The sequence below is a fragment of the Scomber japonicus genome, chromosome 3 (genome assembly GCF_027409825.1).
Source record: "Scomber japonicus isolate fScoJap1 chromosome 3, fScoJap1.pri, whole genome shotgun sequence".
Classification (NCBI taxonomy): Eukaryota; Metazoa; Chordata; class Actinopteri; order Scombriformes; family Scombridae; genus Scomber; species Scomber japonicus.
The window spans coordinates 29,784,272-29,802,580 of record NC_070580.1 but is presented as its reverse complement, the minus strand read 5'-3'; the positions used below and the strand labels follow the sequence as shown (position 1 = coordinate 29,802,580).

The 18,309-nt window shown below is 36.8% G+C and overlaps 2 protein-coding genes across 2 annotated transcripts; both read left to right on the top strand.

The window, feature by feature from the left end:
• The first annotated feature begins 298 nt into the window (after positions 1-298).
• Positions 299-864, top strand: LOC128356124 (transcription factor HES-1-like). The gene is made up of 2 exons (XM_053316565.1): positions 299-421; positions 532-864. Exons 1-2 carry the CDS (start codon positions 299-301, stop codon positions 862-864), a joined length of 456 nt encoding a protein of 151 aa, XP_053172540.1.
• A 5,960-nt stretch (positions 865-6,824) lies between these two features.
• LOC128356119 (complement C1q-like protein 2) lies at positions 6,825-17,681 on the top strand. Its single transcript, XM_053316562.1, has 4 exons — positions 6,825-6,883; positions 7,381-7,443; positions 8,053-8,181; positions 17,263-17,681. The coding sequence occupies exons 1-4, from the start codon at positions 6,856-6,858 to the stop codon at positions 17,544-17,546; spliced, it is 504 nt and encodes a 167-aa protein (XP_053172537.1). The 5' UTR covers positions 6,825-6,855; the 3' UTR covers positions 17,547-17,681.
• Positions 17,682-18,309: the final 628 nt, after the last annotated feature.

Genomic DNA, 18,309 nt, shown 5'->3' with positions numbered 1-18,309 from the left:
GATGGACATATGCTCAGTCGATGTCATTGATCCCAGCATCGGGCAGCAGATCTGATCTCTACAGGGTCACCACTTTCCCAGATTCACACAGAGCTCAGCGAGTCTCTCTCCATCAACCCCCCCAGTCCTCCACCTGTTCCCCTGAGATCTGACCATTGTCCCTTACTAATGTGACCACTAAGTATGTGGCAGTGTGAAACTCCCTTTTTTGGCACCCTGATTGGCTGAGACTGTGAGAAACTGCAACCACACCAAGACCCACACATTCATATGGAGATGTGGGACTATAAATAGGAGGATGCAGCCAGCAGAGATCAGATTCTCTCAACAGAGACCTCTACAGCACAGAGATCCAGCTATGGCACCTACAATCACTGCAGCAATGACCAACTCTCAGGAGCATCACACTCTGACCCACAAGGTAAATTGATGATTCATGATGAATTAATATTTTAATGAGAAGTTTCTTTATTCATGCTATCATTAAACTCCAGAATAAGTTTATTAATGACTTTGTTCTTCTTTCTTCAGCTCAGAAAGCCTCTGGTGGAGAAGTTACGCAGAGAGCGAATCAACAGCAGCATTGAGCAGCTCAAGTCTCTCCTCGGTCCAAAGTTCCTCAAACAGCAGCCGGACTCCAAAATGGAGAGAGCAGATATCCTGGAGATGACAGTTTGCTTCCTGACACAGCTGCAGCAGCAGAATCAACAGCAAGGAAGACTGCTGAACCATTTCAACAAGCTGCAGTCTTCCTCTGAGAAGAACCTGAGAGAGGCTGACTTCTCTCCTCTGAGCTCCACAGTCCAGACCAGCTTCACTAAAGAGAAGAGTCCAGTCAACAGCGCCCTCTGGAGGCCGTGGTAGACTCATACAGACTGGAGTCACTACAGACAAACTCAGATGACCATGTTGGTCAAAGATTACTGGACTGAATTATTTGAGATTTAATTCACTTGTTCTTCTGTATACAGAAGGATCATTTGTGTGTTTTTGTGTTTGTGCTCGATGACATTTCTTAAGGAAATGACAGCAACAATATCTTTCAAGTGAAGAAAGAGCATCTTGTCATGCATGTTGCATGAACTAAATCTGATTGCATCAGCAATTGTTATTATACTTCATTGTACTTCATGTATTGGTAGTATATAATGTTATGGTGACATTTGTTACCTTTTGATCAGTATTGATCATTTTGATCATATATGTAACTGTCCTTTTATTGGACATATTGTTATAATGGACTTTATCTCACTTTAGTCTCTGTGATTACTCAAAACTGATCTGTTGTAAGATCCAAATGTTTATCTTTTTTTTCTAAAAAGTTTGTTTAAAATCAGGCTATCACAATTTTCTAGTGATACTTGTCATATATTGTTACAATATAATGCCATGTTGACATTTGTTACCTCTTGATTATTATTAATCATTCTGAGGAAAAATCCTAAATGTCCTTTTTATGGACATCTTATTATCATGGACTTTACCCGACCTTGTGTGATTACTCAAAAATGATCTATTTTAAGATCAGTGTAATCCTTGACAAGACCGTTTATTTCCTGAGAGGACAGCAGCAGCATCAAGCTGTTGAATTAGCAGCTGTCAATCAATGCTACTCCAGATGTGTCCAAGAGATGGCGCACTTCCTGTCTGAGGAGAAGGTGAAGAACCAGAGAAGACTGCTGGACCATTTATAAAGAGAAGAGTCCAGTCAACAGCGCCCTCTGGAGGCCGTGGTAGACTCATACAGACTGGAGTCACTACAGACAAACTCAGATGACCATGTTGGTCAAAGATTACTGGAATTTGATTTTTTTGAAATTCAAAGACTTAAAGGCTTTTAGAATACCTTTATCTTAATGTCTAACTCCTTTGTTGAGGAAAATGTCATTTCCTAAGGAAATGTTAAAACCGTATCTTTCATGTTAAGAAAGAACATCTGTGGTCATTTTGATCAAAACCTTTATTTGTCCTTATATATGCAGGGACATTTTGTCAAAATGGACTTCATGTGATCATTTTAATCTCTTTGATTATTTAACTGTTATCTGTTATAGTTTAACAGGTATTTTTATCCTTTTGTCTGAAAGGTTTTTTTAACCTGCTGTCTAAGACTGTAATGATACTGAACATTTTAATTCATAAAAATGTACAGACTTAATTAGGTATTAACCTATTCTTATCACTTTGTGATTAATTGAACCTGATCTATTGTGAGGTCTTTTTCTTCCTTTGCTTTTGTTGTAAAGTGCAAACAGTAATTTTATATAAGACTGAGTGATGATCAGTCTCATAATGTTTGTGTCTTTTGTAAAGACGAATGCTCCTCCACTCATTTTGAGTACAGTGTTTCTTGGAGAAGTGTCCAAGTTGTTGTTGTGATGTATCATCACATCTTTCTGCCTCCAGCTGAAAATTTCATTTATCATCGAGTTTGTTTTAATAAACAAAAACATAATCAAGTGAATTGCATCTTGTTATCTTGTGTTACTTATTTTTATGTATAGCTACACTGTAATGATGGTGATACATTTTTCAAGTGTTTAATTTGTGAATGTTTATTATCGATAGAGCACTCTATCATTACAATTAGGCTCAAATAACAAACCTCTCTGATCAAATCTGGGACATAATTCCTCATCCATTGTCTAAATGTCAATATTTTAGTTTCAATGAAAGTAGAGAACATTTTCATGTGGACTGAAGAACAGATTTGCTGGACCAACATCTTCTGTGTCACTATTTAAATGCAGTGGCTCATATTCAGTCACTTAACCAACTGAGGATACTTTCATTGAAGCAGACTGTGTTGAAAAAAGTGCTGTATCATAAGTTTGGTGCTATAGTCTATATGAGGTGTTGGAATGTGAAATCCTTAATGTTCATTTGAATGTTTCTTTGTCCTAAAGAGTCCACACATTGCAGCTAATGTGATGCGTAATGAGACACACTTGTATTGATCCTCTAATAAAAGCGGTCAAAGGACAGAGTGTGGGAAACCAGAGGAAACTCAGTCACAGAGCTCCAACAGTACAATAGATTTCGACCTGTGTCTTCAAGTGGCAGAGGTTAAATGGCACTGAAGCAAAAAAGATGCTGACCTGTTTGACATCAGTCTCGTAAATTTAATGCTCTGCTTTTACAATATGCACCAGGTCACTGTTTATTGTTGTGAAAATGCTGCCAATTGATCAAGATAACTTTTTCCCCGCCATTTATGTTTAAGTGACTTTGTTATATTGAAAAATAAAACAACATCTGATATTTGAAACACAACAAAAGTTTTTTTACTTTCTGACAGTTTCATTGAATTTATTCTTAATGCTGGCGAGGTGAAGCAGAATATTTCCAATTGTGAATATCATCAGTGATTATATTTACTAAACCCAATTCACTTTTATTTATGCCTATTTTTTAAAATGGTAAAACTTTCCAAAAAAGTGATTGATTACTCTACTAGCCTACAACATTTAATGCGTGTGCAGTTTTAAAAAAAAGAAATATTTCGAGAAAAAAAATAGTTGAGATTGAATTAATAAATTTGCAAGAAAAAAACTCAGATATTCTATGAAATTGTACGTTTTTTCCCCTATGAAACAGGCCTAGATTCTTGCAATGTCTTTTCAAAGTCTGGATGCAAAGGATGATATGGTGACTCCGGTCTAAGAAGAATAAAATTAAACAACCACCTTAATCAATAATGCCCCCAACAGGGTGTTAAAGAGTCTGTATGTCCTGGTGCACGTTACCTGTTTAAGGGTTAAGTGAATCCTATAAGTTGTTTTTTTAACTGTGGCAACTGTTTAAGCCAACTAGAGTCCTTTTTGTAACACAGCACATGCCCCAGTGTATGTCAAGGGGCAACAGGAGTGTGGGAAAGCTCTGAGGAAAAGAGCCATAGTTGAAGTTGATTTGAATCTCAACTCAAGGGATTTGGCAAACTTCAGGACAATATTAGTCCTTTTAATTAAAATAAAAAAGGTTTCATTTGAACAGCATATTCAAATTCTCTGCAACTGCAAATTAAAAAAGTGAAAGCCAATTTAGTACTATCGCAGACATTTGATGTGTTTTTTAATTACATCTTAAATGTTAAAGGTAACCAATGATGTTCTTTCCCTCCAGATGGTTGGTGACGTCAGGCTCTTTATCTAATGCAGGACACAACCAGCGTCTGTCACAAAAGCTCCTTTCAAAGTTCTTTTGTAGTGCACTGACCACACTATTCAAAGAGTCAGTGTGGGAAACCGAGAACAACTTTCTACTCACACCAACTTCCAGCCACGAGACAGAGGACCCACCTGCTACATTTGGACACTATTGATAATCTGAAAATGCCATGCCATCTGAAATTATTTTCCACTGCTTTGCACTGATGAGTACAACTCTGTAGAAAGCTGAAAAGGGTTAGGGTTAGGGTTACATAAAGTTATATATTCCACAGAAATATATTGGAAGCAGAAATACATTTTGTATTGATGCCTTTATAAATATACATAGAGTTTATCCTATATGGTGTAGGGTGAATTGTATGTAGAGTTAATGGTCTAACTAATGAATATGCAATATGGGGCGTTTCAAACCCAGTGCGCAAAAGACAGGGGGGGGAAAATGCAGATATGTTATTTAGCACACGCATTGTGATTTACCAAACCTGAAGTATTTCTGCGCACTGAGCACAGATGACTTCTGTTACTGTGTAGAGGAGAAGGAGGATAGATTTGTTAAGCTCTTCCACTAGAATCTGATCACATTTCATTTTGTGCTTACAGCTTTCTGCTCGTCCAAACTCTCCATAAAGACTTGCAAAACCCTCATTTAAATACTGCTGTCTCCACCCTGTTGCACCTGTTTTCATTTATGCAGTTATTCTTAGTAGATCACCTGCAAAACGCACGCAAACAAAACGCGCAATCTAGGCAATTTAGTATCCTTTATTTGGGATCTTAGTAAATCAGGCCCTTTGTGTTTTAGTGATTTCTGTCACTCTATCAGGGCTGCTGTATCTTTGACCTTTTCTGTATGAATGGCAGCTGTAGTCAAATATGAAAGAAGTGGTGACAGAGGAAGTAAAAGTCATGCTTTCAATATTTTACTGAAACAAAGGTACAGAAGTATCATCATAAAAAAGGGATTGTGAATTTTAGTCAAACATTTATTAATGACTAATGTGAATTGGTATCGAGACTAATAACGAGTCAGAAAATGAACTATATGTAAGGGTTAAACCAACACAAACTCCTACAGTAACACTGTGCATCCATTTATTCACCCTAGAGCTTTAAACTGCAGCAGAGTCTTTATGTATGTTTAATGCATGTTTTTTGTTGTGTTGGATTTGCAATAAATGTTTTAAGACACATAAATACACATCAGATGGCTCATAAACCAGACTCTTTACAACTTGAGTATGGGAAACAAACACATACATACTTATGAAAAATAAAAGACTGACATTGCTCTTATCATCTCTTTACACTACAAACGTTCACTACCAATGATTTTGAAAGAACATCATTCTAACTTGTTTGCTTTAAGTTCAGTGTTCAAGGATCTTTGGTGCTATTTTTGCATTCCTTATCAAAGACAGCTGTTTAATTCTCATACAGCAGTTCAGTGACCTGTTTTACGTGGATATAAAGACAGAACTGAAGGAGTGGTGTCAGACTGCATCTTGCTGTCTAAAGAGGTGATATTTCACAATGAGGCGTGCTGCAGCTTTTCTGGTGTTGCTGCTCTGTCTGTACTGGACGAGGGCTCAGGGTGAGAGTGGAGGGGTGACAGGGAATGATATCACTCAGACGGAGGTTCAGTCGGAGATCCTGTGTGTCATAGCAACCAGTGATCAGACCAACATCACCCCTGACATCTGGGCTGAGCTGAAGGAGCTGAGAGACATGGCCATCAAACACAGTGTGGAGCTGAGCAACAGCAAGAGCAAGATGGAGAAGCTGGAGCAGGAGAATACAGGTTCATTCACATAGTGGTCAACAAATTCATGCAATGTTCACATAAACATTACTTTTAGGAGTCATTTACTGCTTTTATTCCAGCCATACAGGCCAGACTGACAGCCAGTGAAAACAAGAATGCAGGTAGGTATTTATATTTTATACAATAATGTACAATTTATCTTTGTGAATTTTTTCCTGTCAAACTGAAGAATTAAATGTAAACATTTATTTAAGATGTTTACTGAGAAAAATATTCAAGATTCAAAATAAATGCCAGTGAAAATGTGGTCAAAGATCTCCAGAGAGAGAGAACACAGGTAAACTACAACAATCAATACAATGTAAAAACTTTCCTTTTTCACTGTATTCTATGAGAATATATTTATTTGATATTAAGGTGTGGTTCAGGAGGAACTTTTGCCAGTTTTAACTGAAAAGAAGTAAAAAGATATTTATTTAGTAGAAACAAATTTCAGCAATCTGCTGTTGATCAATTATTAATGTGATTATTAATTTTGCCTTCTATTTCAGATCTTCAATCCAGAGTAACAGCAAGTGAAGATAAGAGCACAGGTCAGCCTCCATAGTGATCATGTTAACAATTTGAAACCTGTTGACCATAAACATACTTCATAATAATATTAATGTTAAATGTGTTGACAGTGTTGGAGACCAGAATGAAAACCAGTGAAAACGAGGTGGTGAAGCTCAAGATAGAGAATGAAGGTAAACTGCTTATATCATTATTAAGAACAGCAGTAAGCTGCAAAATACACAACTGCTAGTTCATTAGGTACACAAACAGGTATTTCAAGTTGCAGTTATGTAGATTATCTCATTTAAAATAAAAATATTGAATGTGTTCACAGTTTTGAAGGCCAAAATTAAAACCAGTGAAAATGTGATGGAGGAGCTCAAGAAGGAGAACACAGGTAAACTACAACAATCAATAAAATGTAAAAACATTTCTTTTTTTTTACTGTATTCTTGCAATGGGAATACATTTCTTTCATCCTTTGTAGGTCTGCTCAATCGTTAGGTAGAGGTCACTTTGTGTCATGATATCTGGTCAAAAACAAAATCTATTTAACCCAAACTTTTTGGGCAATCTTTACCACTTGTATGAGGTACTGTATGTAATGCACAAAAGACCATCAGATTGTGTTATGGTTGCTAGATACAGATTGTGCTAGTGTATAGAAGAAGAATAATACAAATCACTGACATAAGAGATCCTGCTGGAGACATTTTTGAAGTTGAGTTTCATTTTTTCATCTTGTACACGGACAGAATGAGTCTCTAACATGTTTTTAAAAAGAAATTAATGTGTTATGTTGTCATGGCCTCACAGGAAAAAAAAGATTTTCTTTTGAAACCTGCTGACCATAAACATACTTCACAATTATATTAATGTTAAATGTGTTGACAGTGTTGGAGACCAGAATGACCGCCAGTGAAAACGAGGTGGAGGAGCTGAAGAGACAGAATGCAGGTAAACTGCTTATATCATTATTAAAGAGTAACTTCATCCAGTAATCAGCCTGCTTGTACTGCCGTCTCACAGAAGCGCCATGCTCCGTTCAAAAAGTGCTATCTTGACATTTCTGTGAGTCTCGCGAGACTTTTATGGGAGAAAGAGAGAGAGAGAGAGAGAGAAAGTTATTTGTTACACCCCTACTATTTACAGATATATATCTGTAATAGGTCAATACCAGCTGATTATATTGACTGACCGATAGATCAGTTGGGCTCTTATTATTAAATCCCATTATTCAAGTATAGGTGGTTAAAATTGTTGGGTTTTGGTTCATCAGCTCTGCAGCCACAATAGTAATACAATAACAATAGAAATAGCTGTAAAAAAAGTACTAAATAGTACAACAAAGATATGAATAATTTACAGTTGCTGTAAAAGGCTGTGTGTATGTAAATAATAGTGAACATAAAATATTCCCCAATTCTTTATACCCCCCTGGAAGTCCCTCATTGACTCCTGGGGGTCTTATTTGAAATGAAGGTGTGGTTCAGGATGAACTTTTGCCAGTTTGAGTAAAGTGGAGCTATTTCTTTCCTTTATGTGAATCTTCTCACATTCACATAGACCAACCAAAGGTGGCGTTCTCACTTGGTCTCACTGACAACGGACGTATTGGACCCTTCAATACTGAAATCACACTTAAGTTCAGTAAAGTCTTCACCAACTTTGGTCAGGCCTACAGTCCAACTACAGGTACTCATCTCTTTCTGCTACACACACAAACATTCACACTATTAAAATGTAATGAACTCATTATAATTGGTTTGTGTGCAAAAGGCTGAAGAGATGTGATGAGGGGTAAGGGAGGGGAAGGAGGAAAAGAAAGGTGTAGAGTGTAGTGCGGATGAGAGTTGAAGCTGGATGCTGGGTTGATGAGGAGGCGCAGGATGTGATATCCATCTACTACTTGGGTGTGTGAAGGGAATAGAACATAAGGGACAGAACATTAGAAAGAGGGTGAGGGGGGAGGGATGTTCGAAATGAGACGATGGGGGATAGAGCGGATAGGGTGTGACTTAAGTAATGCTTGTGCGGAAATTGAAAGGTATGAAGCGTGATTTCCGTTCCTGAACTTTGTTATAAAACTTAATTTCGCGTTTATGCAGTTTTGTGAAACCTTTTCAAAACCTTTGCACAGACATTTACAGATAGTTTACAAAAAACAAGAGAATGATATCTTATATATCTTTCTGTTATATCACTTTCTATAAACATTATGGGATGCAAGAATGAGCTCTCAACTTTTACAGACTATACAGTCGCTGGGTAATGTGATGTTAACAAAGCAAGAGCACTGAACAACAATTCCTTCAGATTAGACAAACCCACCTACAGCAGTCTGACCAAAGTATTGAGAAGCAACAGCTTACTGAACTTAGAGAAGAGGTAGTTCAACAGCAGGAAAAAGCCTCACTGATTTTCTCCTCTGATGCAGGTCTCTTCACAGCCCCAGTCAGAGGAGCCTACTACTTCTCACTCAATACAGCGGATCTCCGGACTAATGTATGGAGTGATGTTTATCTCAATCACAATGACAGGAAGGTGTTGTTCAGTAATAATTACAGTGATGAACATGGCTATTCTAGACATTCTAATTCACTGGTTCTTCAGCTGGAAAAGGGGGATGTAGTCTACATGGTTTTACCTGCCCACTTTAGTATATACGATAATACCAATAATCATACTACCTTTAATGGATTTCTGCTTTTTCCACTGTGAGAATAAAACATGAGAATTTCTTTACCCCTACATTTTTTTACATTGTCTACAAACAAGTCATACAGTGCTCATATGTAAATGAAATGATGCACATTGTTGCTGTGTTGGCTTTGCTCTGTAACAAACTACATTTGAAATAAAAGAATGACTATGAGGTAAAAGTGCTGTCTCTTGCTTTAGTTTGGGGATATTTAAACCTGAGTCTGGGAAAACCAACACATACACACAAAAAGATCAGACACTAAAGTCCCATTGAAATTGGTCTAATTTCTAGTCAAATAAATAATGCCATATTAATTTATTGTTACTAGGGCCCTACTGATCCTGGATTGTGGGGCTGATGCCAATGTAGTTACAAGGGAGTCAACATTTTCTGATATCCATATATTGGCTGATAATGTTATGTATAGAATATATAAATCATCTCTTTTTTTTTGCAATGATCCCTCAAATGTGATTATCAAACACTTTTGACAAAGGTAATGTAGGCAGGAGATTTCACAGTTTAGTAATAAACTTTATTAAATTTCCAGTGGTGATTACTGTTTCATTGCACTGATGTCATTTTTATACGATAATCATAAATAGCAGTGAATAAAAACAATGCACATAACAAAAATAAACATTTATTTTAACTTTGGATTGGTCTAATAGACATGAAATGCTGCCTATATAACTTTAAACAATAAAAAAAATATCGGCACATATCGGACAACATATTCAATATATGTGTGATAGGTAAATATCAGCCAATAATATCAGCTGACCAATATATCAGTCGGGCTCTTATTGTCCCATTATTCAAGTATAAGGGGTCACACATTATTGGATGTCAGCTCCTCAACAGTGCAGCATCAATTGCAAGACAATAACAATAGATATAGCACTAAATAGTACTAAAGAATACAATAAGTATATTGTAAATATATCTGATTGAATACTGGCGTATACAAGTCTGACTTTAGTCTTCTGTTAGAGAAACTGCAGCGATCCAAGAGTTCAGTCACCAGTCTTTAATAACGTCCCACAGCAGTAAAGACAGATCGGTACATTGTAGCTCATCCAATATGAATAAACCGTCAAGTATGACTTCTTGACGTTGTTGTTATCTGAAGGATATCAAACAACTACAGAATATATATAATTACTTGAAATGGTTTGAATAAACAAAGAAATAATGACAAAGCACCGCTGCTGTAAACAGTCACGGTAGCACAAGCAATGCTCCAAATGTCCACAAGAGGTCTCTCGTCTGCAACTAAAGATCGACAGCACATACAGCCATCAATGAAAATATGAAAACTATGACCAAATAGTAAGGTTTACACTATTAGCTAGTCATATAAAATACTTTACGACAAATCTATTCAATATTATATTCGAAATAAAGAACATATGTGTGCTGTTAAGATAACAACAGAGCATATAGCAAATAGCCTAATATAATAATGAACCGAAAGCTATTCCTTACCAGCATGTATTATTGCTGTGTGTACGTAGGTGAACATCAGAGAGTACACGTCAGCCTGTATTTGCTGGTGCAAATGTGCAGTCTGCTATTAGTGCCTGCTCATCATGCCGTGCCCACCTCTCCTGTCCAGCAGCAGCCTCAGTGGACTCTCCCACCTTACAACAGAGGTATGTTTATTAGTCATGTGTGTGACATGCTAACACACATGTTGCAGAACCTCCCACACGCAGGTTCACAAAATCTTCACCTTCAGTCCCATGACATGTAAGAAATGTTTGGGTGCATTTATGTAAAAAAAAAAAAAAAAAAAAAAAGTTCTGCAGTCTCCCAACTCTGAGTCTCGTTATGGCCTGGACCCAGAGCTCCTTCCCAGTGCTGTAAATTCTTCTGTCTTCCTGAATTCAAACTCTTTACTGGTAATTATTCCAGCGTATATTAGGTGGCAACCTTTAAAGAAGACATTGGGCTACATTCTGCAGCTTTCTGAAAGACAGGTTTACAATTATTAAAGTCTGACAATAGTGAGGAACCCAAATGAACAATATTTGTGTTTTTCTTGCTGTAATCATTCTTCCTGTATACTGGTATTAGAAAATCCCTTCATAATGGACTTAACATTGAAGTGAAGTCCTTTTTCTGTAAAGAAAGTATTTCAAAGTCTATGTGAAGCTTGTATGAAGCTTCAGTGTCTACATGAGTCAAATATCTTTCAGCATTACAGTTTTTTAAGTGCCAAAGTCTTTCTTTTTGTTACTATACCACTGCAGATCAACAGGGGATCACACGGGGAATTTGATGCAGACTACTTAAACCTAATTTAAGCTTGAAATAAACTTTTAAATGCATTTTTTTTTGCACAAAATGTCTGTGTGGACACACTGTGGATTTTTTACCTCATCACTTAGATTAAAAAAACACATATAAACGAGATCTTGAAATAGCCAGTACGAACAGGAGGAATGATTACAGCAAGGTAAACTTTTATCAGTGTTTGTTTGGGCTAACCTGAGGCACCAGATGGTTTGTTACACAGAAACATCTGATAAGTCTTCCTTGGAAACTGGAAAAGAGCAGGCACTTAAAAATACTTTGGCAGGTGATTGGATGAACCAAGTGTCCATCACTGTCTATCACTGTCTTACCTTGTAAGGCAGCTGGATTCATGACACTGATTGTGCAACTTATGTGATGTTGTGCTCTTGTGACCTTAAATGGCCTAATTTAAATTCACAACAGTTTTTGATTGATGTGGTTTCAGCTCTCTCTCTCTCTCTCTCTCTCTCTCTCAGATGGCAGGACAGGGTGGGAGGGTAACATCCTTAGCTGCTCCTACAGTAACACTGTGGATCCATTTATTCACCCTAGAGCTTTAAACTGCAGCAGAGTCTTTAAGTATGTTTAGTGCATGTTTTTTGTTGTGTTGGATTTGCAATAAATGCATTAATTATGCAAATATAAATACACATCAGATGGACCATGATCCAGATATTTTACAACCTGAGTCTGGGAAACAAATACATACTTATGAAAAATAAAAGACTGACATTGCTTTTATCATCTCTTTACACTACAAACGTTCACTACCAATGATTTTGAAAGAACATCATTCTAACTTGTTTGCTTTAAGTTCAGTGTTCAAGGATCTTTGGTGCTATTTTTGCATTCCTTATCACAGACAGCTGTTTAATTCTCATACAGCAGTTAAGTTAAGGAAAAGGGGGGATGTAGTCTACATGGTTTTACCTGCCAGCTATAGTGTATTCGACGACGGCAATGATCGTTTTACCTTTAACGGATTTCTGCTTTTTCCACTGTGAGACTAAAACATCAGAATTTCTTTACCCCCACATTTTTGGCATTGTCTACAAACAAGTCATACAGTGTTCATATGTAAATGAAAGGATGCACATTGTTGCTGTGTTGGCTTTGCTCTGTAACAAACTACATTTGAAATAAAAGAATGACTATGAGGTTAAAGTGCTGACTCTGACTTTAACTTAGGGATATATATTCTATATATATGACATATTCAAACCTAAATTTGGGAAAACCAACACAAAAAGTTTTGGTAATATTTAACAAACTAAAACTATTTCAATGTTAATTTGGGCAGCTGACTCTTGTTTTAAGAGTGACTTAAATATTGTGAACCTGTCCTTTAATGTTGTTATTTTGTAGAAAGAGAATCATTCTAACTTGTTGTTTGCTTTAAATTCAGTGTTCAATGATCTTTAGTGTTATTGCATTCATTATCAAAGACACCTGTTTAATTCTTATACAAATTCATAAATACAAATTCTCTGTTTGTATCTGCACATACACACATTTACGTACACACACTCACACACACATGATAATTTTTCAATACACACATACACACCACACTCTGACATCCATACCAACACATCCAGGGCATTTTGGATGCAACCACATTTTTCATTGGTCCGCTGTGCATCATTATACAGGACGAGCAGGACTGGAGAACACTGCATTGTATTCTCCCATAGGCAAAATACAGTTAAATCATGTTATCTGATGATAAACAAAAAAGAACATTTTGAAGCAATGTCTCTTAAATGACCAGAACACAGGAATGTATGAAAGAGTCATTATTAGCAGGGGAGTCAAAAGTTAGTTATAATGGGTTTCAATAGGGACATTTTTGTCCCTAAGGAGCCCATAGGAACATTTTCATCTACACACTGTATTATAGACCTATTATAAGTGATTGATTAAAATGAAATATATATTAAAAAGCATGTCCTTGGAGAATGTGATGCCATAAGCTTGAACACAGCCCAAATGATCAAGAAAATGAAAAATGAAAAACCAAAAATGTCCTTAATGAGGCACAAGGGTTCAATGAATGTTTTACATTGATGGAGGACTGTAGATTTTGTATGTAATGTAAGTGCATTATGAAGGAATCTTGTAATGGTCGGTATGAAAAGGAGAAATTAATATGGCAAGAAAAAAACTATTTTAATGTTTATTTGGGCAGCTGACTGTTGTTTTTAGAGAGACTTGAAAGATTGTGAACCTGTCCTTTAATGCTGGTATTTTGTAAGAAAGAATCATTGTAACTTGTTGTTTGCTTTAAATTCAGTGTTCAAGGATCTTTGGTGCTATTTTTGCATTCCTTATCACAGACAGCTGTTTAATTCTCATGCAGCAGTTCAGTGACCTGTTTTACGTGGATATAAAGACAGAACTGAAGGAGTGGTGTCAGACTGCATCTTGCTGTCTAAAGAGGTGATATTTCACAATGAGGCGTGCTGCAGCTTTTCTGGTGTTGCTGCTCTGTCTGTACTGGACGAGGGCTCAGGGTGAGAGTGGAGGGGTGACAGGGAATGATATCACTCAGACGGAGGTTCAGTCTGACATCCTGGGTGTCATAGCAACCAGTGATCAGACCAACATCACCCCTGACATCTGGGCTGAGCTGAAGGAGCTGAGAGACATGGCCATCAAACACAGTGTGGAGCTGAGCAACAGCAAGAGCAAGATGGAGAAGCTGGAGCAGGAGAATACAGGTTCATTCACATAGTGATCAACAAATTCATGCAATGTTCACATAAACATTACTTTTAGGAGTAATTTACTGCTTTTATTCCAGCCATACAGGCCAGACTGACAGCCAGTGAAAACAAGAAGTAGATATTTATATTTTATAAAATAATATGTAATTCATTTATGGTTGTGATTTTTTTCCTGTCAAACTCAAGAATTAAATATAACCACTCTTTTTAGATGTTTACTGAGATTAATATCTAATATTCATAATAAAGCTTTTAATTACATTTTTTAAATGTATTCACAGTGTTGGAAAGTGTGGTTAAAGAGCTCCAGAGAGATAACACAGGTAAGCTACAATAATAAATAAAATGTTTTATTGTATTCTAGCAATGAGATTACATTTATTTCATATTAAGGTGTGGTTCATGATTCAGTAGAGTCGAGTTCAATGTGAGATTTTTAATCTGGCTGCTGATCAATAATTAATTTATTATTACTTTTTTTCTTCTATTTCAGATCTTCAATCCAGAGTAACAGCGAGTGAAGATAAGAGCACAGGTCAGCCTCCATAGTGATCATGTTAACAATTTGAAACCTGTTGACCATAAACATACTTCATAATAATATTAATGTTAAATGTGTTGATAGTGTTGGAGACCAGAATGATCGCCAGTGAAAATGAGATGGTGAAGCTCAAGATAGAGAATGAAGGTAAACTGCTTATATCATTATTAGGAACAGCAGTAAGCTGCAAAATACACAACTGCTAGTTCATTAGGTACACAAACAGGTATTTCAAGTTGCAGTTATGTAGATTATCTCATTTAAAATAAAAATGTTGAATGTGTTCATAGTTTTGAAGGCCAGAATGAAAACCAGTGAAAATGTGATGGAGGAGCTCAAGAAGGAGAACACAGGTAAACTACAATAGTCGATGAAATGTAAAAACTGCTGCCTGTTGATCAATTATTAATCTGATTATTAATTTTGCCTTCTATGACAGATCTTCAATCCAGAGTAACAGCGAGTGAAGATAAGAGCACAGGTCAGCCTCCATAGTGATCATGTTAACAACTTGAAACCTGCTGACCATAAACATACTTCACAATTATATTAATGTTAAATGTGTTGACAGTGTTGGAGACCAGAATGACCACCAGTGAAAACGAGGTGGAGGAGCTGAAGAGACAGAATGCAGGTAAACTGCTTACATCATTATTAAAGAGTAACTTCATCCAGTAATCAGCCTGCTTGTACTGCTGTCTCACAGAAGCTCCATGCTCCGTTCAAAAAGTCAAAATGCAACAGGATCAGAGTAACTTCAGTTTCTATGAACACTATTCACCAAAAGAGACACAATTCAATTTGTTCATCAACTGTTTATAAGTGGAGCTATTTCTTTCCTTTATGTGAATCTTCTCACATTCACACAGACCGACCAAAGGTGGCGTTCTCACTTGGTCTCACTGACAACGGACGTATTGGACCCTTCAATACTGACATCACACTTAAGTTCAGTAAAGTCTTCACCAACTTTGGTCAGGTCTACAGTCCAACTACAGGTACTCATCTCTTTCTGCTACACACACAAACGTTCACACTATTAAAATCTAATGAACTCGTTATAATTGGTTTGTTAGATGTTTTTAATGTGTATTCATTGTTACAGCTTTCACTCCATCTTTTGTAATTGCTTTTTTCTCCACTATGGCTCCAGCTGCACATTTGGGGCCTGATTTACTAGGATCCCAAATAGTGGGTAATAAATTGCGTGCATGGTGCAATAGATTGTGTGTTTTGTTTGTGTGCGTTTTGCAGGTGATCCACTAAGAATAACTGAAGACAGGTGCAACAGGGTGGAGACAGCAGTATTTAAATGAGGGTTTTGCGTGTCTGAATGGAGAGTTTGGACGAGCAGAAAGCTGTAAGCGTAAAATGAAATGTGATCAGGTTCTAGTGGAAGAGAAACCGGCATATGGGAGATTGTTTGTGACAAAGTCAATGCTGTTAGTAAAACCAAAAATATTCCACTCCAAAATATTAACATAGGTGGAAAAACTCCGTCCTGTGCGTATTCTGTCATTGTGCCTCCTCTCCACAGTAACAGAAGTCGTCTGTGTGCAGTGCGCAGCCGCTTAAAACCTTCCCTTCAAAGTTATTATTTATAGACGCAGTTTCCGTCAGAAAAATTACCTTCAGGTTTGGTAAATCACAATGCGTGTGCTAAATAACATATCGGCATTTTCTCCTCCCTGTATTATGAACACTGGGGTTAAAACGCCCCATATTGCATATTCATTATGGCAAATGTACTAAATGGACAGCGCATATTATCTTGCACATTTGAAAAAACCAAACCTCAGTGTGCTGCGTTAGTAGATCAGCTGGCCATTTTTTGCAGGTGATGTCAAGTTTGCACACGTTTTTACACAAATCTTTAGTAAATCAGGCTCTTGGTTGTTTGACGAGGAGAAATTTCTCTCTGAATTGGCTCTTTTGAGATTTCACCCATTTTACCTTTTACAGTGCATCATAACACTTTTAATGTAGTTTCTCTGTGTTCTCTCAGAGGGCTTGAGCCTGTGTGTTAGTCATGTATGTGATTTTGTGTGTACATTTAATTTGGTGAGTGATAAGGTTCTCATGATGAAGTGAGTTTCTCGTTTATGCAGTTTTGTGAAACCTTTTCAAAACCTTTTCACAGACATTTACAGATAGTTTACAAAAACACAAGAGAATGAAATGTTCTGCAAAGGCTTTGACAGGCTTTTTGTCTGTTTTAAGGTGATCACTTATATCTCGCTGTTATATCACTTTCTATAAACATTATGGGATGCAAACTGACTCACTGAATGTGTAACTGAGAGCTCTCAACTTTTACAGACTATACAGTCGCTGGGTAATGTGATGTTAACAAAGCAAGAGCACTGAACAACAATTCCTTCAGATTAGACAAACCCACCTACAGCAGCCTGACCAAAGTATTGAGAAGCAACAGCTTACTGAACTTAGAGAAGAGGTAGTTCAACAGCAGGAAAAAGCCTCACTGATTTTCTCCTCTGATGCAGGTCTCTTCACAGCCCCAGTCAGAGGAGCCTACTACTTCTCACTCACTATAGTGGATAACCGGGGTAATGAAGAGTGTGTTGTTACTCTCTATCACAATGACAAGAGAGTGTTGTGGAATTATGATCATAATGATGATTATGGCCACACCAATCTTTCTAATTCAATGGTTCTTCAGCTGGAAAAGGGGGATGTGGTCTACATGGTTTTACCTGCCAGCTATAGTGTATTCGACGACGGCAATGATCGTTTTACCTTTAACGGATTTCTGCTTTTTCCACTGTGAGACTAAAACATCAGAATTTCTTTACCCCCAAATTTTTGGCATTGTCTACAAACAAGTCATACAGTGTTCATATGTAAATGAAAGGATGCACATTGTTTCTGTGTTGGCTTTGCTCTGTAACAAACTACATTTGAAATAAAAGAATGACTATGAGGTTAAAGTGCTGACTCTGACTTTAACTTGGGGATATATATTCTATATATATGATATATTCAAACCTAAATTTGGGAAAACCAACACAAAAAGTTTTGGTAATATTTAACAAACTAAAACTATTTCAATGTTAATTTGGGCAGCTGACTCTTGTTTTAAGAGTGACTTAAATATTGTGAACCTGTCCTTTAATGTTGTTATTTTGTAGAAAGAGAATCATTCTAACTTGTTGTTTGCTTTAAATTCAGTGTTCAATGATCTTTAGTGTTATTGCATTCATTATCAAAGACACCTGTTTAATTCTTATACAAATTCATAAATACAAATTCTCTGTTTGTATCTGCACATACACACATTTACGTACACACACTCACACACACATGATAATTTTTCAATACACACATACACACCACACTCTGACATCCATACCAACACATCCAGGGCATTTTGGATGCAACCACATTTTTCATTGGTCCGCTGTGCATCATTATACAGGACGAGCAGGACTGGAGAACACTGCATTGTATTCTCCCATAGGCAAAATACAGTTAAATCATGTTATCTGATGATAAACAAAAAAGAACATTTTGAAGCAATGTCTCTTAAATGA

What these genes read in the sequence shown, in the direction of transcription:
- LOC128356124 (XM_053316565.1), top strand. Translation starts at nt 299, where the DNA reads ATGCAGCCAGCAGAGATCAGATTCTCTCAACAGAGACCTCTACAGCAC. An exon ending in ATCACACTCTGACCCACAAG is followed by an intron (nt 422 to 531) that starts GTAAATTGATGA and finishes TTCTTTCTTCAG; the next exon opens with CTCAGAAAGCCTCTGGTGGA.
- LOC128356119 (XM_053316562.1), top strand. Translation starts at nt 6,856, where the DNA reads ATGGAGGAGCTCAAGAAGGAGAACACAG. An exon ending in GCTCAAGAAGGAGAACACAG is followed by an intron (nt 6,884 to 7,380) that starts GTAAACTACAAC and finishes ATGTGTTGACAG; the next exon opens with TGTTGGAGACCAGAATGACC. An exon ending in GGCCTACAGTCCAACTACAG is followed by an intron (nt 8,182 to 17,262) that starts GTACTCATCTCT and finishes CCTCTGATGCAG; the next exon opens with GTCTCTTCACAGCCCCAGTC.